General features: G+C 38.8%; 2 protein-coding genes across 3 annotated transcripts; one reads left to right on the top strand and one right to left on the bottom strand.

The window, feature by feature from the left end:
* Positions 1 to 140: 140 nt before the first annotated feature.
* Positions 141 to 26,547, top strand: LOC115767440 (leucine-rich repeats and immunoglobulin-like domains protein 3). 2 transcript variants are annotated; one of them, XM_030711736.1, is made up of 10 exons: positions 141 to 451; positions 19,645 to 19,663; positions 20,054 to 21,311; positions 21,990 to 22,061; positions 22,905 to 23,114; positions 23,183 to 23,326; positions 23,388 to 24,223; positions 24,294 to 24,650; positions 24,712 to 24,993; positions 25,062 to 26,547. In XM_030711736.1, the coding sequence occupies exons 3-10, from the start codon at positions 20,296 to 20,298 to the stop codon at positions 26,213 to 26,215; spliced, it is 4,071 nt and encodes a 1,356-aa protein (XP_030567596.1). In that variant the 5' UTR covers positions 141 to 451; positions 19,645 to 19,663; positions 20,054 to 20,295; the 3' UTR covers positions 26,216 to 26,547. The 2 variants fall into 2 exon arrangements, with proteins under 2 accessions (XP_030567596.1, XP_030567595.1); XM_030711735.1 differs by lacking the exon at positions 19,645 to 19,663.
* LOC115767441 lies at positions 11,499 to 12,285 on the bottom strand. Its single transcript, XM_030711737.1, has 2 exons — positions 12,187 to 12,285; positions 11,499 to 12,121 (listed from the first exon to the last, which is right to left on the bottom strand). The coding sequence occupies exons 1-2, from the start codon at positions 12,229 to 12,231 to the stop codon at positions 11,705 to 11,707; spliced, it is 462 nt and encodes a 153-aa protein (XP_030567597.1). The 5' UTR covers positions 12,232 to 12,285; the 3' UTR covers positions 11,499 to 11,704.

Here is a 26,547-nt window from a genome sequence, read left to right as displayed (position 1 = left end):
TAAATGACATATTTTTGAATTTACCAGCACTGGTTCGGCAGCCCTGATTTTGGCCGCAGCGCAGCTGAACAAATACACTCAACTTATCGATATAATATTTACAATCAGTTCTCGTTCAGTTGTCAAAGCGTAAGGTTGTCGCGTTGCGCGTAAATGTTTGCGTTTCTCTACGCTTAATTAATCGAAAACAAAAGCGCGTGTGTGTTGCCAATCAATACAAAACTAAACAGAAACACAAAATAATGCAATGCATGTGAACAGCATATGTGTGATAACACATAATAATCATAACGCGCTGCATTTTAGCAGGCAACAAAATTCTAATAGTGCAAGTGAGAACTCTACAGAGAGATAGAAAGAGAGAAAGACCAAGAGCGCCTGCGAGAGCGAGCATAAAATCACAGTCACAGCAGCAATAACAAAAATAAATACATACACACACACATATATGGTACGTACATAGTTTTTTAAGGCAGTTTAACTTTTACATCGCTTTGTTTTGTTACGCATTTGGCGGCAACAATCAAAACAATCATACGAAAAACCAAATTCAATCTTGATAGGCATAACATGCAGCATACATACATACAGTATGCACATACAAACACACGCATATGCGAGGCGCGCATTAAATAAAAATAAGTTCTGCCGCTGCGTTTCGTTTATTTTGTTTGTGTCTGTATGAGTTTGTGTTTGTGCGTTGTGTCGGTGTCAGTGACGTTGCGTCGCAGTCGCTGTCGCTGCCGCCGACGCTGTCCCGCTGCTTGCGCGCGCGTCAGCATCGAACGTGTTAAAGTGACGAATAAATAACACAGAATCGTTCACTAGAAAAGATACGACAAATAGACAGACAGACCGACAGCCAAACATTTGTACATTTCTTTCACACAAACACACACATACACACAGCTGAAACACACACACACACACACGCTGTGTCTTTATGGCCGCAGCAGACATTTTGGCTGCTCCGTTCGCGCAATTTGTTTATATGAGTGCAGCCGCAGCCCCCCCCCACGCCACACTAACAACACCGCTTGCTAGGTGTGTAAATTCCCTACCGCACCCCACCTCCCACACCCCCCATTGCCACACGTCTCAGCCAGCAGTTTTCATTCACGCTAATTTTGCCTTCACTTCTATTTTTATACCCATTTTAAATGTCCAATAAAGGGTATATTGCATTTGTGCATCGTCGAGCCCATAAAGTATAGTATCGATTTCTATTCCCCATCTTTGAGCATGTCTTACTGATTATAAGAGCTGGACACACTTAATTAAACTATGCGATTCCTTAAGAATGAATTTGTCATAGCTTAAACTATTCATTTATGTATTTATAATGTATATTGCGCGCATAGGGCATCTCACAGTCGAGCTCTTTCGCCTGAAGCACTCTTACTTGTTTTCTACTTCCACTTTTTTTTTTTTGTCTACTCCTGAGGCACCCAACTGTGTGTGCTCGCGCGCGCGTGTGTGTGTGTGTGCCAAGATGAAGAATGATATGCAGCAATGTTAGATGATAAATAGCGCGCTATATTAAATGATTTATTTTGCCTGCCTGTCTGCCTGCCTGCCTGCCCTCCCCTTTGCCCTCTGCACCCGCCCGGCTCTGGCCCCAGGTTCATTGTGCCCGTTTCTCGCTTTGCATCTCTTGACCGTAGCTAAAGGCATCCATCTATGGGCTAATGCTAATGCCTATGCTGCCTTTCAATCTGTATCTGTTGTTGTTGTTGTTGTTGTTGTTCTCGTTGTTGTTGTTGCTGCGGCTCTGGTAATTGAACAACCAATTGTACAAATCCGCGGTACAGTCACAACTTGCGCCTTTATTCAGTTTAATAAAAGCGCACAATCTGAAAGTTCAAGAAATCTTTTCTATAGCTTCTCTCATTCCATTTATCCGAAAGCAAAACGAATCTTGTACAAAAAAAAAAAAAAAACAAATAAATAAAATAAAATTGAGTTAAATAAAATTGGGGATTATAACTGCATAAAGGCCTTGCTATGGAATACATTACATGAAATTTAAAATTTTTATTTGAATACCAAGACGAATAGGAATAGGCTGGAATCTACAACCTAATTGAAGGCAATATTCTGGCCTACACCTATGATAGAATTTTCATTTTAAACTACAAAGATTTGAATATAAGAAATGTATCAGAAATTTTGAATAAGAACTTCTCAAATTTAGAGTAAGAAAACATGTTTTAACCCTATCAATCCTGACATTAAAAAAAAACAATGATTTTATGTTTTCAAGCCCATAAGTTTATTGTTTTTAGAAGAAATTTGATTTTTCCCAATTGCATTCTATAAATGTAGTAATATTATCCTTCTCAACACTTAGAAACAGTTCAGAATGCACATAAGCTCTTCTCAACACTTGAAAACAGTTCAGACGCGTTTGAAAATTCATTTTTGCCTTGCCAATATTGTGGCATTCATTTAGAAACCTCTTAATGCTGTTCCAAACTATTCACATATTCAAAGCCATATCTAGCTTACACTTTTAATACATCAATCAATCCTGACAAAGAGTTTTGGAACGATCAAGTTTTTTGAGCAATGAATTATTTTAAAAAAAGATGCTATAAAAAGATTCTTAAGCCCGTAAGAGAAGAGAATTGATTTTTATGAAATGCATTAGTAAAATGTGCTAATATGATATGTGAAATGTGCTAATATGATTTACATATGATTTGTTAAGCACTTCTCAACACTTAGAAACAGTTCAGAATGCAGTTGAGCGCTTCTCAATACTTTGAAACAGTTCAGAGTGAACAAATGCTCTTTGCGAATTTCTTTTTGCCTCGTCAGCATTTTGGGATTCACTTGTCAAACTTATATATCCAGGGCTATGTCCGGATTGCAGTTATTATAAATCGTTAGATTAATCAATTGAAATGCCATTCGCCTGTTGACTCAATTATTTCGTTTATTGTTGCGGATTTCATTTCGCCTCGCCACTAATCGCATATCATTTCCACAGCATTTCCACTGGCTCTAATCATTTGCCATGGTCGTAGCAAAGGGGGAGCGGGGGGCTGTAGAGAGCAAGAGATTGGAAAAAACATGAAAACAATTTCTAAAAAATGTGTTTTTTTTTATGGGCCATTTATGCGGCTTGTGTTTTGTTTTTGCCATTTGCCATTTATTTTTTGTTTTTGTATTTTAGTTTATTTTTTTTTTCAAATTAGTTATAATTACACTTAATGCAATTTAGTTATGAGGCTGTGTTGTTGTTTTTTTTTTTATTTCCACTGTTCGTGCTGCTTTTATTTTTTTTTGCTGTTTCTTTCTCTTCGGGGGGTTTTTCACGATTTGTGTAAGTTGCATTTGTTGTTGTTGCATTTGAAGCTTTAGAAAAAAAACGTTTTTGTTACAAGGGCTTGCCATATGTGTGCACATATATGCTAGTGCGGGGAGAGAGAGGGGACGGGGCCTTGGCATTTCTATTGAGCACACGAGAGAGGTGTTAATGCATTCTGTATTTGTAGATTTCAGTTGGTCCGATAAGTTTAACCGCATTCTGAGTACCTGCTGTATGCCATATACATATATTCTTCCACTTCATCTTATTGTTTAATGCATATTGTTTGCGCTCAGCCAAGATTCGTAATGTGCTAAAATATTTATGAATTAGCGAGAAAGCCACGTTTCAGTTATTCAGATTGCTTAACTAACAATCGTGTCGGCAGAACTGGGCAAATAACTGGCGGGAGATGAAAACTCATAGACACGATGCTATGTACGGGTATTTTTTCAAATTGAATAAGACTAAAAATTACTTTTAGAAGATAGTGGAAAAATACTATTCATATATATATATGTATAAGGCTTATCCAGGAATTAAAAAATGACACAAGAAAGCAAATAAGAGTAGATTTCCAAGATGAAATATTCCAACAAAAGCAAATGTGCAATATTTTCAATCAAAAAACTGTATTTCCCACAGATTCTTGGATTTTAAAGAAAACCGATATTTCCCACAGACTCTTGCAATACTGAGAGCTATATGATATAAAAGTTCTGGGTATATATGATCTATAATGAGATTTGGAGACATAAACATACAATTTCTATATTTTGACCATTATTTCCTATGGTAAAAATATAATATAGTGTGTCGATCCGGATGATATAGTAGATGTGATATTATATATAGATGATTTATTATATATATAGTAGATTTGAATTTGGAAGCATAAATTACCAAATGAAACAGTAGTTCATATAAAAATCTTTATTTACTATATGATATAGATTATCTGTTTATATAGATAATAAACTAGATCTGCTATTACCTGCGCTTATTGCCCTTATTGTTAGCTACATGATATAGTGTACTGACCCGTCAGCCTTTAATATATGCAAAAGCTTCAATATCTCTGCAAACAAAAGGCTAATGCTTAGTTTTATGAGCACAGCTTCAGAACTGAACGAAAACAGACGAACAGAATTGTGGACATTGATCAGGCACATATATTACTTATAAGATCGGATTAGTCTTTCTTAATATGTTCGATATTTCATGACCAACTCATGATATCCTATGCAAATGTCTAATAAGAATATATGACTCATATTGTGCGCAATTTATGGCTCTCGCATCTTTAAGAGGATTAAATATGATTTATCGTTTCCTTCTTAAGAAGGGCTAGACAGCTAGAGAGAGTTAGAGGATTGCCAAAGGAGATGGGCACCGGCTCTAGTCATCTTTTATTATATGAACAGCTTCATAAAGCATGAAATGTTGACCTTATTGTTGATCATTAACATTATAACTATGATTATGGATGCAATTAGTGTGAAACTCTGCTAGTTTTTCAATGTAAGCCATTTTCCATATCATTTAACTTGACTTGCTTTTTTGATTCGAGCATTTTTCCAGCTAAACGCGAGTTAGTCTGCGGCTGCGGCTGCGACTGCTCGTATATTATCTTAGGGAGGGTATTTGGTGTGAGAGGGAGGTGGATGGGGGAGGAGGGCAGAAGCCTCAAGGTGTGAATTCTAGTTAAATTCAATATCACAATATGCGCATCATATGCGAGCTGCACGTATGCATATGAGCCGCCAATTTTAGCCGAAGATTATATCAAAAGAGGGTAGAGCTCATAAATAAATGCATTTAATGGTTGGCTGGCCGCTCGCTTCAAGCCTTGCCAATGAGCTTGCCGTGGCTTACAAACTGTCCATGAAATACGTTTTCTTTTTGAGCTTGCGCTTGTCTCACGGAAGGAATCTGTGGCAATTGCAGCTCTCTTTAGCTGGCCCTGACGCTGACTTTGGCTGCCCGGCTGCCCGGTTGTCCGGCTGCCCGGCTGGCTTCTCATCATTAGCAATTTGAAATGCATTCAAAAAAGGAGATGCGAGTGTATCCAATTATTTTCACATTTTATGGCGTAAATTTTCTTAAGCTCCCCGAAAACCATTTTTCAACCGAAACGAAACGAAACGAACAAAAAGCCGCTCAAGAAAAAATGAAAAATAAGAAGCAGCAGCAGAAGAGAAAAAAATGCAGCTCCACGTAGCTCCAGCTCCAACTAAGGAGGCAGCCAACAAATCTTAAAAAGGCATCAAGATTATTGCACAGAAAAATTCTTTTCTTCACACCTTCGAACTGGGGGCCCCAGCGGAGACTTTGGAGCGCAGCAACAACAAAAGGCAGGCTCCAAGAATTAAATGCGACTTCAAAGAAAGGTAAAAAATTGAAGAAGAAGCAGCAGCAGCAACAAGAAATATGGTCAAAACGAATGCGGCAACACCAACAATGGACATGTGCAACGGGTAACAGCAGCAACAATAAAAACCAATTTAAGCCAACCGACGCGTCGCCTCCATGTGGCTCGCTGCGTCTATCTGTATCTGTATCTCGCGTCTGTCTGTGTCTCTCTGTGTGTGTGTGTGTATCTGGAGGATTTCACGTAGGTTGTTGTTTTCTTTCTGCTCGTTTTTTTTTTCTTTAACTCGAACTGACGTTGGGCACAAACGTCAACTGTGCAACAACAACAACAACAACAACAACAAATGCAACAGCAACAGCAACGCATACACAATCAGTTTCAGAAATCAGATTCGGTTCGAAGTTGAATAGTTGTCGGTTATGTTGTTGTTGTTGTTGCTGTTGTTATTATTATGTGGGTATCTCTATGCTCCATGTATGTGCGTGCGTGTGTGTGTGTGTGTGCCTCAGCTACGTGCACGTCTGTAAAACCCAACGTTGGGTTCTGCAAGGTAGGGTTAACAGATCTATTGATATACAAAACATGTTTCTAAAATATATTTAAATTATTTACAAGCCGCTCTTTTACAAAGAAAAAGACCAAAGCCCAACTTAAGATGCCCAAAACTCAAGGCATAAAGAAAACTATTAGAAGAAAATTAAATAAAATTAAAAAGAATTACTTTAAGTAACAATTAAATAGCCATGTTATCCAAGTTTTCTATAGCTTGCCCAAAACTGAGAGCATGTGAAAAGCTGTTAAAAGAAAATTAACAACAAATAATAACTATAGAAAAACTATTATATGGCTATGTTTTGCGAATAATAGAAAGCGAAAAACATCTAGAGAAACAAATCTCAATCAAAACTCAGAACATTTACAAAACTACTAATAGAAAATTAACAAAAAATAATATGAATGACTATATAAAATCATTATTTAGTTATGCTATCTAAGTGCTTACCCCTAGCACATATTGAAAGAAAAAAAATTGTTGGAGAAAATAAACCTAGATCAAAACTCAGAACATTAAGAAAACGTTTCAAGGATAATTCACATAAGAAATATAAATAGCAATAATCAAAATTAATATAATATTAATAATATGAAATATTAATTCATAATATTGCTATTTCATTCAAATATATAAATTCAGAACCAACAAAAATTGAAAGAAAACAAGATTCTTTCGACCTTATAGAAACAGAAAATTAAATTATAAATTAATGATAAAATTCTAGAATTTAACAAATTTTTTTTAGATATGTGCGTCTTAGATTTAATTTTAATTAAAAAGTACGTATAGATAACCGAAGCGTAAATAATTAAATTAAATTAAATTAAAACAAAATAAAAAATATATATTGCCTATGCAAAATTAAATTGTTATATACACTTATATCAAAAGTTTAATTATGATTTATGATTCATAAAAATATAAAAAAATATTAAAACGAACAAATAATTCGTAAATAAGTTGAAAATTAAATTTTATTGAAAGGGTCTATCAATTATAATATAACACTGAGATTACTAATGACTTATTATACACATTTATTATTATTTTATATTTATTATATATTTATGAAACATCTTATACATTAAAGACCTCCAGATAATATTCCTTTATTCAATCCAAATATTATAGAACAATTTATAAAGACATTCTTGCAATCAATGTGTGCAGTAATTCAAAGATAAGTTTCTTATCAAATGAATTGTATTTAAAGTTAAGAGATCTTTATTAAAGCACATAATCTTAATTCATATTTCGATATGTCATGGCAAAGTTCAAAAGATACAAAGAGCTAACAAATTCTAAAGATACCCTAAGAAATGTCAACTCATTCTTCAATGGACATTGGTCCGCATTATTGATACAGTTTTTCCTGATATTCATTTTCCCAAGCTGTCTCAAAAGACGTCACATTCAATAATTAAATACGAAGCGCGCTTTGTTAAGATTTGTTCCTTTGAATAAATCTTAATAAGAAATATATTTTCAGCATTTGCCATGCATGAACGAACAATATAAATCCGAATTCTATAAGCTAAGAGATCATTATTGAAAAATGAAAAAAAAAAAGAAACGATTGTTACACTTGAGTTTGTCAGGACAAAAGTCAGCTATATAGTGAAAGAAAAGAACACCCAGACAAAAACAGAAAAAAAGAAAAGGAACAAAAAAAAAGGCACATATTGTAGGGTATGCGTTTGACGAGCCGTAATCTTAATGCGCCCATTTACCCGTCAGGCTTCCTTATTATAAGTACTTTTCACCTTCGGTTCTTGAGGCCTGTCAGGGCTGACCGAAGTGGCAAAAAGCAACAACACGAAAAACCAATCCCGAAACCGAAACCCGAAACACGAAAGAAACAGATGCTTCTTCTAACTGGCAGAGATCATAGCCAGAGCCGTGGCAACAACAATGCTGAAACCCTCTGTGAAATCCCAAAGAGTCTGCCCCATGCCGCAGCACTGGAAAACGAGCCAACAATCCAGTTTTCAGTTTCTTATTATTATTTTGTTGTTGTTGTTGTTGTTGTCGTTGTTGTTGTTGTTGTTTATTCCTGGGTATCTGGCTGGGCTCAGTTCTTTAGTTTCTGTTCTGGCAGATCTGCAGTTGATTTCGTTCTGGCTGAAGTTTTTCAGAATTTCGTGCTGGGCCACGTCGTCTTTGTTGTTGTTGTTGCTGTTGCTGTTGTTGCTGTGCTTTGTATTTTATTTTTTCTTCACACCTTTAAAAAAGGCAAAGGCACAAATTTTGAACGTCCGACTGGAAATTCAATTCAATTCCCTTGCCACAGGCCGCAGGCCGTCAGAAAAGACGCCAGAGCCGCAGTCGTAGCCGGTTTTTGGTGTTGGTGTCGCGCTTGGTTTTCTCACTTGGCCCGAACACAGTGCATGTGTTGTGCCAGTGTGTGTGCCTGTGTGTGTGCGCATCTGTGTGTGTCTCTTTCGGCTCTGGAGACTGCAAACTGCGAACTTGGCAGCGCGCAAACTGACAGCCCTTCTGCGCGTTTTTGTAAGTCTTCGCCTGCCAGGATCGTTTTTTCAGCTTTTTTCGTTCGTCGTTGCTTTTTTTTCTTCCTCTTATTTCATCGTTAAGATCTTTTGACAGCCGCATTGCGTTCTTTTTATTTTGTTTTTTTATACCCACTACCCATTGAAAATCTTTAAAGGCGGGTATAATAAAGGCGGAGGCTGCAAGCATATATATACATATATACATATTCTGCCATTTGTTTGGAGGCGGCGATCGCAGATAGCTCAGACCTTAGCTAGCAGAGCTAGAAACTTCTAGTTCAGCATTTGGCTGCTTGTTAAGTGCGTGCTTATGAAACTTGATTCAAGACAACGTTAACTACCGATAAATATCGATATTTAAACATAAGTTACGCATATTTCAAACACTACAACACAATTTGTCATGTAAGCTCCCGAATAGCCCATACTGATCTGAAATATTGATCAATTTCCTCAAGCTTCTCAAAAAATTCATCAAATTTCTTTATATATTATCTTGATTTTTGGTATATGCGTAGTTTTTAATGCTATTTTAAAACCCTGAAAATCGTATGACAATCGCACAAGTAATCCTCAAGTTATTCAAGAATGAAAACTTTGACTTTTGGTATAATTTTTTTAGTGCTAAGTGAAAGCCTTGCTGCTTTTATAGGGTTCAGAAATGATTAAGGAATGATTTCTATATTGTAAGATAAGACGAGGCACAACGAGTGGCTACAGGGTAGCTGCTAGTCTAGCACTGTTAATTGGAGCATGCTAAATTAATGGTTTTTTTTCAACTTGCCCGCATTCTGTAGCTTTTGTTTTGTATATTTCTCTCGCTCTTTTTTGAATGGAGCTCAATTTGACATGCCTGAAGATTTTCTTGAGCCGCTTTAACCAAGAAAACAACAACAGCAAAATATTAAAAAGAGACCAAAATTAAATCGAAAAATTATTGCGCTCTGCGGATTAATTTTGTATGCGCTGCTGGTCATTCCCGTGGCCTGAGGCCAGCAGGCCCACGCCCACGCCCCCGCCTACGCCTTTGCAGCAGCAGCGGCTTCTTTCTTTCTTTCCTTTGAGCTGCATCCGTAAGCGTTATATATGGGCCGCATAAATTGCGTACTTACAAGTCAACGCTTATTTCTTTTTAGTTCAAGGTGAGTTTCTAAAGCTCTAAAGAAATTGTGTTTATTTGCAGCTCGTTCTTGACTAAACCCTGGCAAAAATTTCGAAAATAAAATATAAAAAAAAAAGACGTCCACTTGACATTATCTTAAATTGAGGGCTCATAAGTCTGGTGGGGCCTTTCAAAGTTGGTTTGTCGCAGCCATAAAATGTGTTTGTCGTTTGTTTTGTTCAGTGCTTATCGTGTGCGATGTGATAACACGTTTAGTAATAACAAACAGAAATACTAGAGATAAACCAGAACGCTCATAAAATACCCTGTACGTGACTGTCAAGTAAATAAAAGTTAACAGAGTACATTACTGTAGGGCTATTTTTAATATTTATGAGTCAGTATGTTTTTAATCACCTTAAATACAGGGTATACAAGTTTTTAGTCACAGTAAATGAAAGTGTTCGACCTGTTATACCCTGTACATGGAGTTAAGTCATCAAAATCGATGAATACTCCTTAATTAATTCATTTTTTTATAAGCTTACCTTACCTTATATCGCAGTACAGGGTAAATATGAGTGTAACTTATAGATCGACTAGAAGATACATAAATTCTCTTAATTAATCTTAATTCTCTGATTACAGGGTATGCACATGTCTAGCGTTCATTAAATTACAAATATGAATATTGTTTTAGCTCTTGTTAACCCATGATCTCCTCTTGATCCCTTAGTTGACATACCCTACTGGCTATCCCTTACAGGGTATATGCATTTCTAGCCACCGTAAGCAAATTGAATTTGTACAACTCTCATGCAGCTGATGTCACGGGTTATAAAACAGCAACGAATTTCTATGGAATTAGACGAGATATGGAATCAAATATAGGGAAATAGTTGATTTATGGCTTATTCACGCCTCTTTCTGGGTAACAACGCGTTGCCAGTAACAAGCTTTGTTAGAGAGTTGATCCCAATGTATCGTACTTATTTGAAAATAGCTAAGGGTACAAAAAATGCCAAGGATTTTTACAATCTTTAAGATTTGTAGACTACAAAGTTTCAGATTGTATCTTATATGAAAGATGCGCATGATAAGATTCTTATTCAATTAGATTTTTAGACGGATTGATAAAAGATATCTTGAAGCTTTTAAGGATCTGCAAGATTTGTAGAGAGCAGAGATTTAAAATGTATCTTCCTTTTAAAAAGCCGATGTCAGGATGCTTTTGAAGAGATTTGTAGACTGCCATGATTCCAAAGTTGACGTTCAGATTGTGACACATCCCGATCAACATCATCTGAGAGTTCATTGTAATGAATCATACATTCAACAGAGCTTAACGAAAAAAAGTCCCACTATTCTTAAAATTGTAACAAGCTTTGTAAGAGAGATGATCAAACTGTATACTATTTTCAAATAACAGTCAGAACAAAGACCTCCGGATTCTTAAGATCCTATTCAACGATTCTATAAATTGATTTAACTATTTTTCTGCTATAAAATATCAAATACCCAAATTTGTAGACTAGAAAAATTCCAAAGTAATTCACGTTCAGATTGTTTTCGCTAACCAAAATATATATATAAACTCGATTAAAAAAGGAAAAGTGCAGGATTCTGTTAATCTGAGCCGAAGATTCCTTCGTACGATTTATTCTTTTATCAAAAAAAATATTTAATTAACTACATTAAGCTTTTTCCACAAATTCCCGTTCTCAACGTGACACAACTATTTTTTTTTAAACATTTTTTAGAACATTTTTTCTACGCTCGTGGAGGTATTTTTCATGAATTTTCAGAAACACGAGTTTTTCAATTATCAAAAATATATATAAATGCGTTTTTAAGGTCCACGTGCAGCATTTGGAACAATATACTCGGCATCATCGGGCAGATCGTAAAGCTTATAGTATTCCCCATTAATTTCGGTACAGACGCAACGTGAGCTGTTGTTCGGATTGTGTTTACGCTTTTTGGGTCTATTCTGTAGCGGCACGAAGCGCGGCTGCTGCGCTTGCTCCAGTTCTGGCACCTCCATTAGCTGTTCCACATGAGCGGTCAAGCGTCTGGTGTACTTGGTCCGCCTTTGCACGCGCAATTGATTATCCAGACGCTGGACCAATTGTTCCTCCACTCGATTGTTCAGCTCCTGCTCGACATGTCGCTTCCGCTCCTGCATGAGCACCAAACGGGCGCTGCGGCGCGGCTTTATCGGCTGTTCGATGGGTTCTACATTGGCGGAAGCGTCACCAGACATTATCTACAGTATGGCGATCCTTAATGCTGAGCTCTATAGTTGCTTGCAGTTTTATTTTCAATATTTACCGGTTGAAGTAATTTTCCGAAGAAGTTTTTGAAAATCTCGCTCATCTTTTGCTTCCTATCGTGTTGTGATTGTAATTTATACTGACTGAGCCGGGGCTTAAATCTCATAATGTTGCCTTGATGAAGTGAAAAACTCTGGCTATTTGTTTGTATTCCAAATTTTTAAGATTTTGAAAGTTTTCCATTATCCCAAACTTGTTCTACGTATGGATTATTGTATTATATAAATAAATTTTAGATTTCATAATGAATTATAATCCCCTTCATCGAGTCAAATGCTTATGTATATCCATTAAGAAATATACAGATTTATTTTATGCAACAAAATAGCAATAAATTCCCCTTGGAACGTATAATTAATTCTTTAAAAAATAATCTATGCATATCCATTTATATATTTATGTGAAGTATATTTAAAATTTGTCGCCGAATTCCTCATGATGTCTCACAGTTTCTAAATATAGTACCCAAGCATGTTCTCATAAGCAGCTGAGATTATCGGATACTAAAAAAAATATATTCATTGGAGGAATACCTCAAGCTTATATATAAATGGCAAACGGTATAATTAAATATATATTTAGAACCATATCGACTATATAAAGACGCAGTCTTTAAACTTTATTAAATTCCTTACATATTTTTGGTTTTCACATTAGAAACTTTCCAAAATTAGAAAAATATATTAGTATTATTTAACACATATATATATATTATATGTACACACTTTTTCTTATTGCAAGTTCTTGAAAATCCTTAGGACACTTTCTCACTCTCTCTCTCTCTCTATCCATCTATCTTTCTCTCCCCCACATTGCTATCAGCTATTTTGCAATACATATTTGTTTTATCGCACATTCCCAAGGTTAATTCCTTAAGTCCAGTCCACCTGACTGGCACACATACCCTACTCGGGAGGGGGTGTATATTTTGGCATATGATATCACACACGTATCACAAGCTACCCCTCAGTCTTATCAAGAAGGCAACAACAATAACAATAACACTTTTGTACGCTTTGTTTGTTTGTTATTTATGCGCTTTAGACCAATCAAGCAAAACGGTTTATCATTAAAGCGATAACAAAAAAAGACGTTAATTTATTATAAACACAAACACACGCGCGTTTTTATTTACATACACATGCATAAATACGCAAATGTTAACTAATTGTGCAAAAAAAAGAAGAAGAAAAAACCCAAATTAAACTTGAAGCTTCTCTCATGCCGTACTGCTCTAGCTCCCTTACTTGACGCCCTGTTTGCTGCGCCTTCGTTTTAATAAACCGTTATAAGCGTGCGTGCATGCAGCAACTGCTGTATGTATGTGTGTGTGTGTGTGTGTGTGTGTATATGTATTTATGCAGTCCAAAGCATCCAAGCAGAAGGCAATGAAATAAGCCAACAATTATAAAAACTCTTTTTAGTTATTTAATTAGCCAGCCACCATATAGACGTTGCGGGCGCAGGCGTGAGGGTAGCTGTGGGCAACGGTGGCAGCGTCTCGCGTTCGTATCTAGAGTGGAAAATTAATGGCTACAAAATTAAATTTATTTTTGCAAAAACAAAAAACAAAACAAAAGCAACAACAACACCGCACGGCAGCGCGACGAGGCTGCCGCTGGCACAGACAGCCTGGCAGGCCGCGCAGTTGCTTTCTTATTGGATTTTGTTGTTAGTGTATATATGTGTTTTTTTTTGTATGTGCGTGTGCGACTGTGTGCAAAATTTATGTTGCTATTTGCGTCGTTGTTGCTGCGCAGCGACTGCGCTGCTCTTATCATGGGTCTGTTCTTGTTGTTGTAGCTGGCACGTTACCTAATTAGTCGCCGCAGACAGCGCGGCAATAGGCAACGATTTTACCTTTTATGTTGTTATTGTAAGCCGTAGACCAATACAAATAAATACACACAAGCAAACAAACACACACACGCACACATCTCACATTGACGTAACGTCAACTGCGACAGACAACGCCGACGCTGACTGCGCGCTGTTTCCGTTCTCGTGCCCACGCACCTCGGCACAGATACACAGCAAGAGAAAGAGAGACGACAGGAGACTGTGCGAGCAGAGCAGCGCAGAGAGGGACAGCGCAGACCACGCGACAAACGCAGCTTCAACTTTGTTGTTGTTGTTTCTTTTGCTGTTCTTGTTGTTAGCGGCTGCTGCTGTCGCTGCTGCTGTGTTGCTTTTGTAGACAGTGGGTTTTAAAAAAAAAATGCACAGTGCTGGGAGAGAGACAAATTGTGGGGTGTAATGGAAACGAGCAAATTTTATGTGCCTTTGAATAGCTGCTTGATCACGGCGAAACGAATCGATTACACTAAAAAGAGAGACATACAAATTAGACATGCAAGATACACACACACACACATACATGCACACACACATGCATGCTTAAAGTACTAGCATAAGCGTTCACTTTGACAACTGATCAGCTTTGTAGTTGTTGTTGTTGGTTTTTTTACGAACCAGCTTATATGCAATTAAATTCAATTGATTACATTTGAAGTATAGCCGGATGTGGCGCAGCGGCTTAGTGAGAGCTTGGATATCACATTTTGACTTGTTGTAATGTGCATATAAATGTCAATAACATAGTGTTTACCTTTACTTGAAAACTTGCCAAATACACTTTTATTCAAGAGATTATTTACAGACAAATTCTAGTTAAGAATTAAAATATATCTTATAAGTTTAGCTCTCTCGATTCTGGGCGTCTAAATTCTGATAAATTTCATATTCCCAAGGATTACAATATCCGTGTTTTTTCCTCTGCTGTATTTATACTTGAGTTTTTCGTACTCTTAAAATCAATAATTTTCTACTAAATCTAACTAAGATTGTAATTTCTACGAATTTATTTCTGTTAATTCATTATTTTTGAATGCATTTTTCTGCTACTCTGCAAAATTGTAAATAAGTACATAAATATTTATTTCAAATTTTCTTTTATCTTCGAAATGCACTACAGAAGGCGATTATTGCATACCACTGTAGTAGGTTTTCATCTGCAGTTTTGGCAACGGCAGCTGCAGCTGCTTTGAACTCAACTTCACCTCACCACAGCCCACCTCAACTTATTCCAACTCAAATTACTGCCCGCCCACTGCATGTGCTTTGGCTTATTTTGGTTTTGCTTTGATTTTTTTTTTTTTTTGGTATTTTTACGCCAACGACAAACGTCACTTACACAGACACACATACGAAAATATTGTATATATTTTTATTCATTTGGCAAAGGCAATAAACAGCAACAAAAAACGACACAAGTAGAAACAACAACAAGATAACATTTGGGCGAAGCGTTTTCATCATACAGAAAGAAAAAAAAAAACAGAAAAAAACAAGCAGTGGGCGACAACAACGACAACAACAACAATAAGAAATGAACCGAGCCAGCAGAAAAATAATAAAAACAGGCAACAACAAGAAAAATTACCAATTTAAATGTTAAAAAGCAAATCAACAGGCAGCAGGTAAAAATTAAGACCAATAAAAATGCGGCCTCAGGCATTTACTAAGCTCCAAGTAAAAACAAAAAAATGTTACAACAAGAGAAACACATTTCAAATGTTATATAAATTAAAATTAAAACAAAAACTATTTTCTCTCTCTCTCTCTCACTCTCTCGCTCTCTTATTTTATCTATTTCCACAATCTGCTCTCGAATAGAATGAAAAATGATGTTATTCTTGTGCAGCTAACGATCTTTAACACAGATACATACACACGCACACATACATGCATACATACATGCATACATGCGTATGCATATGGACATGTCGCATGTGTTTTACCCCCGTCCATTGTATATTTATGTGTGCGGCATTATCATATCATCGCCATCGACAGCTAACAACGTCGACATTTTGTCGTTTTCATAAGAAAACAATACTCGCCCATGCTCCGTACCGTTATCTAATAAATTGTGAGGGAGTTGACGAACACTACAAAAACGAAAAAAAAAAAACAACAACAACACTACTAAAATATCTCGACAAAATCTGCATTTCATTTGCGCATCGTAAATTTTGTTGTTGTCCACCGACAAAAAAAAAAAACAGTTCAAAGCTTTCGCTTCGCGAACAACCAATGTTTACTTATAAAATTGATTGGCGTGGGTTTTGCCCTTAGATTGGGTTTTTTGCCTCGTATCTTATTTTCTTACGAGAGAACTTATGCTAATCAATATGCGATTTAGTTTGCGTTTTATACATGCAAATTGATTCAAAATGGCCGCCAGTTTTAAACAACTACGAAAATTAGTAAACCGAACGTCGCTGATTGGTGTGTGAAAATTGTAGCGCACAAGACTTGCCTAAAAAAAAACACAATACCAGACTAATTTATATGTGAAATAGTAAAAAAAAACATCGTGTCGCTTCCCTTTTTATACCCTGAACCCATTTAAAATGGGTATATTTGTGCAAAATCCAAATGTATGTAACAGGTAGAAGGAAGCATTTCCGACCCCATACAGTATATATATTCTTGAGTAGCACCAATAGCCGAGTCGATCTAGCCATGTCCGTATGTCTGTCTGTCTGTCTGTCCGTCCGTCCGTCCGTCCGTCCGTTCGTATGTATAAACGCAGGGATCTCAGAACCTATAAGAGCTAGAGACTTGAAATTTTAAATGGTGATGCTCCTAGTTCCCGCGCAGATCGAGTTTGTTTCCGATAATCGATAACTTACTGCGTCTCCAAGCTATCGATAAAAATCGATATCGATATCCTGTTTTTTGAGCTAGAGTCACCAAACTTGACATATAGCTTCTAAAATAGAATATATTTATGCATTTGATGTTGGAAAAAGAGGGTTCAGGGTATCTCCTAGTCGGGAGCTCCCGACTAGAACCTCTTACTTGTTTTTTTTTGGCATCTCCAAGATATTGATCGATAGACAGCAAGCGTTTGCAAACTGTCATCGATTCTGACTGGCGGCATCTATTGATCGATAGTTTTATTAAAAGCGTGTCAAAGGCGTTGGATAATATTTTATTTCTCCGTAGAAGCATGTTGTCAAATCAACTGAAAGCAACAAATGATAGCTACAAATTGTTGTGATTTATGAATATTGATTGCTTTTAAGCATATTTTAATATTATTGATTTTGCTAAGCAGAGATTAATGTAAAGCTTAGAGTTGGGATTAGTTTAGAATATCTATTAGAACGCGCCTCCTCTTATGGGTAGAGCTAAATTTCTAATCTTAAGTTTTGATTGGACTTTAGGTTGAGCTGAGACTCTTTCACCTAGATAACCCGGGTTATTGTCGGGTTTTTCATTAGGTTAGTTTCCCATTAAGTTTTCTTGCATGCTTATCAGAATATACAAAGTAAACAGCTTGTTTTTTGCTTTTCGGAAAACTTGGTCAATTTTCAAGTCAAGCACTTGCCGCAATCAATTCAAATATTTACCATTAACAAGTTTTTCAACATAACTGCTCAATAAATTTCATATGTACTACGGGCATATAAAAAAAAAATACAAAAATGATTTTCTCTGTAGATACCGACGCGCCTCAACGATCGCACCACGTTCGTAGACAGTGCAAACCTATTGATTAGATAATTGCATGGAGTGATACTTAAACACAAATATATACATATATAAGGGAGCCCAATATAAAAATTATCTAATTGAGACCAGAGACAGCAACAGTTTCAGTTAGTTAGGGGGAGTGCCTCACACAGAATTGAGGCCAATTCATGTTGCTGTTGTTGTTGTTCTTGTTGTTGCTGTTGTTATCGATGGCAACTAAAACTAATCAAAAGCACTTCACTGCGGACACTTGAGCAACAACTCGCCAGAAACTACTAACTATATATAGAAAAGAGTCTGCAGTTGCAAGAAAATGTTTTCATTTTGATGTGCTGCTGCTGCTGCTGCTGGAAAACTCTTTGAAGCAGCAAGAAAAGAAGAAGAAGAAAATTGGAAATAAAAAAGATCTTCAACTAAGTAAAGTGAGCGGGTTCTGCTGCTGACTTCTTGCTGTATGCTGGCTTTTCCTTCTGGCGTGCACTTTTTTATTTGATTTCATTACGCTTTGCTCTTTGTAGTTGTTGTTGTTGTTGTTGTTGTTGTTGCTGTGTTACTAAATTTGGTTGTCTGGGCATTTTAACGCGCCTCTCAGTGTGCTTGTGTGTGTGTGTGTGTGTGCCAGACCATTTTTAGTAGCCTGGCCGGCAAAAGCCGCCTCTCTATGCGTTACGTATTCGGTAAATACATACATACATACATGCATGCATACATACATACATACATACATACATACATATATAAATATATATATATAGATATATAAAAGTGTATATGGGCATGTCTGGTGCGGTAATTGCGACTATTGCTGAGTTTTTGCAGCCGCCTGCTTAGCTTTTTGCCCTTTTTGGTGGGTGGTTTTTGTTGTTGTTGTTGTTGTTGTTGTTTTTTCTCTCATTTTTGGCCTGGGAAAAATGTTTGTTAGCTGAACATGCCCATAAGCCGTATTACCAATGCCCGGCGATTCGCATTCGCATTAGAACTTATTTGTGCAACAGGTCAACGCAAACATCAATCGATTTGTTATTTAATTAAAATGTTATTACCAAAAGGAATTTGTTGTGTAGAAATCATTTATACAATTCTATAAAGGCCAAGCATTTGTGATATTTGGTCAAATTTAGAGTCTTCTAATTGGATTTTTGCTCATTTTACAAAACACACAATATTTATCTCTTATTTCAAGCAAACTTGAGTTAAGAGCTCGAATAAAATCTTGGTAAAGATGCACTTTTTATAGAGCCTTACCTAATTCGCAGAATCTAAATTTCCTAGATAATTGAGTTTATATGAGAATGACATTTTCAGATAGTCGCATTTACTAACTTTTGCTTGCGATAAACACATGCACAACTTAATCGTGCATTATTATAATTATTTTTTGTCAATTTAAGTGCACCTTGACTTTTGGTACTAACTTTTTATGAAGCTGATAACATCGGCTAAGGTGAGTTGTAGAAATTCGCTTTGTAGAAGCCAGGCGAGCCTGTCTACCAAATTGAATAGCTCTAGCGCTTATAGAACCCGAGTTCGTTGAGATTATGGAGGGAAATTTAAAGAGCTGCCAACTTTTGCTTGTCAGCAAACTTAATTATAGGTTTTTATGGGCATTTTATGTGTACAAGGTATATTAAATTTATCTATAGAGCTGTTAAACCTATTTGCACACTTCAGCTGATTGCGGGGCATCTCAATGTCGAGCACGCCCCAATTTAGCTGATAGCGAAAAGTGCGCAGCATTCGCTTTATCTGAATGTCGCCGAATTTCTTTTGAATTCGTGTGTGTCTGGCTGTGCGTGTGTGTGTAGGTGTGTGTGTGTGTGCGCGCTTTGGACTTTTTGCAAGCGCAAAGTACAAAATGCAAAACGCTGCACAATTTCAACAAGTTGAAAGATATTTTATTTTATTTTTTTAGGGGCTGATGCTGCTGTCTGGTGCGTCTTTTGCCGTTGGATTTGTATAAAACGTTGGCTCTGCGCGTTTTTTTTTACTCGTGTTTTATTTTTTTTTTTTGCACAAAAACATCCGGTCGTATTTTAATTTAATGAGCATTTATTTTGCACACTGCCAGAGTCATTTGCCAGCGCTGTTTATAAATTATAATTTATTTATTTTGCTTTACGTTAATATAAACAACTTAAATTGCAGTACAAGCTGCATTAAATATACTTAATTTGTTTTTTACTGATTGCTATCAGCATTGAGTACATTTAACCGATACCTAATAATGCCCAGTATTGAGTACATTTAACATTATTTCTAATACTGTGGCATCCTTGAACTCACGCTCTCTCTCTCTCTCTCTCTTTCTCTCTACTTGACAGGCGCTGATCATGCAGCAGCTTCTGACGAAGAGAATGCGAGCGTGCTTCACAACACTGGCCGTTGGCGAGGCCGCCACTGACGCCGCAGCCACTGCGCAGGAATAACGGAATATGTAGGGAAAAGCGCACGCAAAGTTGAAAACGCACGAATTTATCAAGCATACAAAGCAACAACAACAACAACAAATAAAAACCAAACGCAAATTAAAAAGCTAAACAGCAAAAGAGCAAAACGCCTCAAAATGCACGTTTCGACTATAAAAAGCGAACAACAGGAAAGGGCAAAGGATGCATGTGCATGCGCCGTGGACGCAGCCACAACGATAAAGTTTAATAATTATCGAAAACGACGCATATGCAACAGCAGCAGCGAGAACGGTAATAACAACAACTACATTTGCAAATTTATAATGACGACGTCAATTCTGCTGCAACGCCTCGCAACGCTGAGCATGAGTGGCAAGTGGCGACGGCGCCGGCGGCGGCGCAAACAGCAAAACGACAACGCAATTGTGCAAAAAGCAACAACAAGAACAACAGGCGCCAATAATGATAATTGTAATTATAGTACAACAACAATGCGTAGCAATGATTTCAATAAAATCAATAAATTATTGCTAATTACGTGCATGCTGCTGATAACAACTACAACAATTTGTCAAAGCTATGTACCAGGCGCTGCCGCTGCCGCCGCCGTTGCGCCATCGACGTCAGCGTCCGGCGAGGCGTCAACGTCGCCGCTGAGCGCGCTGCTCAAATCGGGCGGAGCCTCCTACAAGCAACAGCTGCCGCAGCAACAACTTTTTGCGATGTTAGCAAGGAATAACGGTGCTGGCATCGGCCTCGGTCTCGGCAGCGGAAACACGGCTGCGCTGGCATCGGCAGCAGCGGCACCGCATCAGCATCAACGTCAGCGTTCACGTTTTCCGCCGTTGCGCGAAGACGAAGATTCGGAGGATGCGGCAGATGAAGAATTTGCTGGCTTGCATATTCCAATGGAAATCGCAGCGGCTGCTGCTGTTGCTGCGCCATCTTCCATTTCATCTGCTTCGCTGGAAACAAGGGGCTTCGTGGCCGACGATGGTGGGCAATACGAACAGGCGCAGAGGGCGCTGGCCGAATCAGCGGCAAATCCGAATGCCAAAAATAACAACAACATCAACTGTCCCAAGGAGTGCAAGTGCCTGAACGTGTTCTTCGATTGCGATAAGCTGCACTTGGACCGTGTGCCTGTGCTGCCCAGCTATGTGCAAACGCTGTGAGTAAACCAAGCAGCCCCGTTTTTGCAACCCCAAAAAGAGGAGGGTGAATTTGCAGCAACCCTCGCAGTTTTCTTTTATTTTTTATACCCTGTAATAGTTGTAGATCAAACAGTGCGTATTACTGTTATAAACATTTAACAGATATATGTATGCACAACATGGTATGTTATCTATTAACAGAACTGTTATCTAACATTATCGGTGTTAAAAATTGCATCTTAGGGACTGTTAGAGCCAAGATGGGCTTTTTTTTTTTATGAAGTTTCTTTATTTGTGATTTCAAAATGAATATAATTTAAATACAATTTTCATCTCTGATAAATACTGTTGGTTATATCAAACTTATACGCAAGTTTATAGGGTATATCGCAGCCAGACACTTTCGGCTCAAACACCGCCCCGTATTTTGTTTTTATTTATACGTTTCCCTCTTAATTTGGGGGGTTGCGATTTTTATCGTTGCGCTTTTAATCAATTTAATGCACTGCAAAATTATGCAAAATGTGCCGCGAGTCGAGTTATCGACGGCAATGCATCAATAATTGCACGACTGTGGCACGCTTATCAGTCAAATTGCAGCATAATTACAGCGCATTAATTGCAGGCCTCGAAAATCCAATCAGCTAACATTGTTATTCGTATTATTTATAATTTTTTTTTTTTTTACCCCATAGGCATCTGGCGGGCAACAAATTGAACGACAGCACCGTCCTAGCGATACGAAATCTGCCCGAGCTACACAAACTGTAAGTAAAAACAAAAACAAAATCAAAAACAACAACGACTAAATATTGAATTAATTGTTCCATTTGCGGCCAGCTATCTAGAGTAGATAATGCTGTATAATCTGTTAGCTAAGCGTGTATTTTTAGATACTCGTATTTATAAGTTACAAATATATATATATATATATATATATATAAGCTATATACCTCAATTTCAGATAAAGCTTTCGAGAGCTAAATGCAGCTAAAAGCTTAAATCATGTAGAAAAAAAAAACTTTAAAAATGTTCACCCAGTAACATGATTTCACCAACAAGAGATAATAATTAACTTTGCTTAACAGAAATGTTAATGGTAACATATTAGCCTAATATGTAACTTTTAACAGTGCACTGTTAGCATCGTCCAAAGCAGTTTCCATTTAGATGAACCTTTTTGTGTTTCTATAAATAACTTTAATTAGTAAATTAATTTTAATAACTAATTAACATATAATTGAATATTAAGAAAGTACTTTCAAATATGTTGTGAAGCTCGTACATTTTAGGAAGAATAGCCATCTAGTATTATTGTTATTTTTAAATTAATGTTAATGAAGTATTTATCATATGGCATACGCGAAAAATTTTTAAACTTGATTTCATTACTAACATACACTCAATAAGAGCTTCAGCTACTGCTTTATGTTAACTCTTAACAGCTGTTTAACATAGCTGTTAGAAACAGCTCAAAAACTACATAACAGTGCTGGAAAGCGGGGACACAAACCACATGAAATACATTACAACATAATGTGGATTTAAATATATATATATTGGTTGCATTTATATATATCAAATCTAAACCATCTCCTTAATCTCCACAGTACGCTGAAACGCAATCAATTGGATGTTATGCCCATGTTTGTGGGTCTTACTGCATTGCGGCAACTCAACTTGGCCAACAATCGCATACAGCGCATCTCGAGCGGAGCGCTGGCGCTGCTGCCCAAACTCAAATCGCTGGATCTGAGCAAGAATCAGCTGCACAGCGTCGAGGCCAATGTGTTCCCCAGGCCCAATCGACTGGCGCACTTGTGAGTTACAAGCCGATAATACCCTATTAAAACTGTTGTCTAATTGCAAAATCCATTTGCATTTACAGAATACTCAACTCCAATGAGATAGCCAGCGTGGATGAGCTGGCGTTTGCAGCACTGAGCAATCTAACGGATCTGGAGCTGAGCAACAATCGCTTGAGCAGCCTGCCAGTGGGCGTGTTCAAGAATCTGAATCGCCTGAAGAAGCTGTACGTGCTGACTGCGATCATTATTAAAGTTGTCCTAACATTGTTTCCATTTGCCTTGCAGCGCACTCAACTACAATCAGCTGGAGATCAATTGGTCCACATTTCGTGGCCTGCTATCGCTGCAGAAGCTGCAACTGAAGGCGAACAACATTAAGATGCTGCAGGATGGCGTCTTTCATGTGATGCGCAGCATTGAGAGCATCGAGCTGGATCACAATGGCATCAGTTCGCTCTCCCGCCAGGGTCTGTTCAATTTGACCAAGCTGCATCATCTCAGTTTGTCCAATAATTCCATTACACGCATCGAACTGGACACTTGGGAGTTTACGCAATCTCTGGAATCGCTGGACTTGTCACATAACTTTATTAGCGAGTTCAAGGCACAGCATTTGGACTGTCTTAAGCGTTTGAAGACTCTGAATTTGGCGCACAATAAGCTGCAGTATTTGCCGGAGAATACGTTTGACTGTGTCAAGAATCTGGAGGAACTGAATTTGCGGCGCAATCGTCTCTCCTGGATCATTGAGGATCAGTCGGCTGTGCCGCCATTTAAAGCGCTTCGCAAACTGCGCCAGCTCGATCTCAACGGCAATTATCTGAAACAGATTAGCAGCAAGGCTCTCAGCGGTCTCATTAATCTGGAGCTGCTCAATCTGGGCGGCAATGCTCTGGCCAGCATACAGCCGAATGCATTCGAGCATATGCAGAACCTACAGAAGCTCGTCTTCAAGTCGGACAATTTTATATGCGATTGCGAGCTGCTTTGGTTCCGTCAGTGGCTGCGCAGCCGCTTTGCCAAGCAGGCTCAGCAGCTGCTCGCGAACGTGGTCTGCGGCTATCCGGATCAGCTGCTCGATCGCCAGTTGTTCAATCTAACCGAAAAGGAACTGGTCTGCTGTACGTTTTAACTATTTCTGCACAATTCAAAAATGTTTTTATTTGAACCACAATTCTTTTCTGCTTACAGCTGACTCACCCAAGCCGGTGGTGCAAAAAGAGCCAACCAATTTGCTGGCCGTGAAGGGCGCCAATATAACCTTGGAGTGCATAGCCAGCTCGCCAGCTGCCGCCTCTATAGCCGCCACCGATGAGCTGAAGATTAAGTGGCGCCACGACAATCAGCACGTGCTGGAGCATCAAAGCCTACACGATGGCGCCAGCACAGAAACCCAAATACATCACGATCAGCGCACCAATCAGACAACCATTTATGGCTATCTGCGTTTATCCAATGTCAGCTACGAGAGCGCCGGACGCTATCAGTGCGTGGTATCCAATGCATTTGGCACGACCTACGCACAGAAGTTCAAAATATCCATAGGCAGTGAGTAGCTCAATTCCATCTCGATATATAGATTATCGCTAACCATATTTCGTGCTTTCAGTCCATCCCAGCTTTTTGCATGTGCCCTCAAATCTAACGCTGGACGCAGGAGAAACAGCCCGTCTGGTCTGCTCCGCCAGCGGTGATCCAATGCCGGAGATAGCATTGCAAAAGTTTGGCGCTAGGGATTTTCCGGCAGCCACAGAGCGGCGCTTGCAGGTGATACGCGAGGAGAACGCGTTTATCATCACGAATGCCAAGCCCAGCGATTCGGGCATATATACCTGCACAGCAGAGAGCCCGGCGGGCGTGATCAAAGTGAATGCTACACTGCTTGTAAATGGTAAGTGCAAAGCTGTGACCCCCAGCCAGGAAAGATTGTACCTTAAAATACATATACTTCGTGTACAGACAAGCCGCTGCCTAGCATACCGCTGGTGCACAAGGAGGTCGTGCTGGGACGCACCTGTGTGCTGGAGTGCCTCAGCGAAACGATTAACATGGAGCTGGAGCAGCAGCATCGCGAGTGGTACAAGGAGAACAAACCGTTGCATAATTCACCCACTGGACCCGATGCGGAACGCTTTTACTTTACCAAGAACAAGGAGGTGCTGGTCATCGTGAATGCACAGTCAAATGATGCGGGTCATTATCGCTGCGATATCAGCGACAATTTGCGCACCCTAACGTTGCAGTCGGAGCTATTGGTGGTGCAGGATAGCTACAATATTGATGTAGTGCTATGGTCCGTGGTGCATGTAACGATTTGCTGTGCCCTGATTGGCATTTGCATTGTTTGGAGCACTTTGCGCTATCAGCGCCGTAAGCAGTCGCATAGCAGCAATCAGAGTACACTGGAACAGACGCAGCTGACGACACTGAATCTTCCTCAGCTGCGACCATATCAATCGCAGCTGGTCATTGACGGACTGGCCAGCGTGCAGAAACAACAGCGCCAGCAACAACAACAGCAACAGCCGCAAACGCAGTTGCGTCCGCGCAGCTTGGCGGATTTGGGCGCCGGCGAGGCACAGACGCACAGTCGCCTGATTGTAACCACAACGCCTTCGTATGAGCAGCGCTGTCTGGAGGAGCGCCTGACGCTCAGCTTCTTGCAGCAGGCGGATCTCGAGCTGCAACAGGATCATTTATCCAGCAAGGATTCCGGCACTGGCTCGGATGCGGCGGTTAAGCGTAGCCTCGAGGATTTTGTGGTGGCCATGCCGCTGCGTCAGCCGCGACGTCGCCTTCTGCATGAGGACGATGATGTGGATGATGACGATGTGGACGAGGCGGATGACGATAATGATTTGCAGTTTGCGCCGACACGTGCGCTCGGCGTCTCCGTCTACGACGACATGGAGCTCTACGAGCTGAATCACAGCGCTGCCGAGCAGCAGCGCTTCCTGCGCAACAACAATCACAACTACGATGGTGGGGGCGCGGGCGTGGCAAATGGTGGTGTAGCGCCGCAGCTGACGCCGCCGGCGGTGCCGCGCAAGTGCAGCGCACAGCTGAGCGGCGCCAGCGTTGACTACAAAGCAGCCAACGCGGTGGACATTTAAGTTTGAGCCAAAGCCAAGAGATATGCAAATAAAACCAAAATGCACACACCAAAAAAACTACAACTGGGGAGATGGGCTGCGCTTGCCACGCCCCTACCTTAAAACCAAAACCACCCGCCACCCAAAAACTAAGAAGAAGAAAACCTAACAAACGAACAAAGACTGTTACTCGTAATATAAAAGTAAACAATTAAATATAATTAAATATATGACGACGCTTGCCATTAGGCGGCCTTAAAGAGTATATATTCGACTGTCGCAGCACAGAGATATATATATATATATATAATATATATGTGTATATGTATATATATGCATGCTGTATATATATT

Source organism: Drosophila novamexicana, unplaced genomic scaffold (genome assembly GCF_003285875.2).
Source record: "Drosophila novamexicana strain 15010-1031.04,08,12 unplaced genomic scaffold, DnovRS2.1 tig00001395-arrow-arrow-pilon, whole genome shotgun sequence".
Taxonomy (NCBI): Eukaryota; Metazoa; Arthropoda; class Insecta; order Diptera; family Drosophilidae; genus Drosophila; species Drosophila novamexicana.
The sequence above is the reverse complement of the archived record's forward strand: the minus strand, read 5'-3'. Positions and strand labels throughout refer to the sequence as shown.

Coding starts and splice junctions, on each gene's coding strand:
- LOC115767441 (XM_030711737.1), bottom strand. CDS start 12,231: ATGAGCGAGATTTTCAAAAACTTCTTCGGAAAATTACTTCAACCG. Junction 12,122..12,186: donor TCGGAAAATTACTTCAACCG/GTAAATATTGAA, acceptor GCCATACTGTAG/ATAATGTCTGGTGACGCTTC.
- LOC115767440 (XM_030711735.1), top strand. CDS start 20,296: ATGCACGTTTCGACTATAAAAAGCGAACAACAGGAAAGGGCAAAGGAT. Junction 23,115..23,182: donor CCCAATCGACTGGCGCACTT/GTGAGTTACAAG, acceptor TTGCATTTACAG/AATACTCAACTCCAATGAGA. Junction 23,327..23,387: donor CTGAATCGCCTGAAGAAGCT/GTACGTGCTGAC, acceptor TTTGCCTTGCAG/CGCACTCAACTACAATCAGC.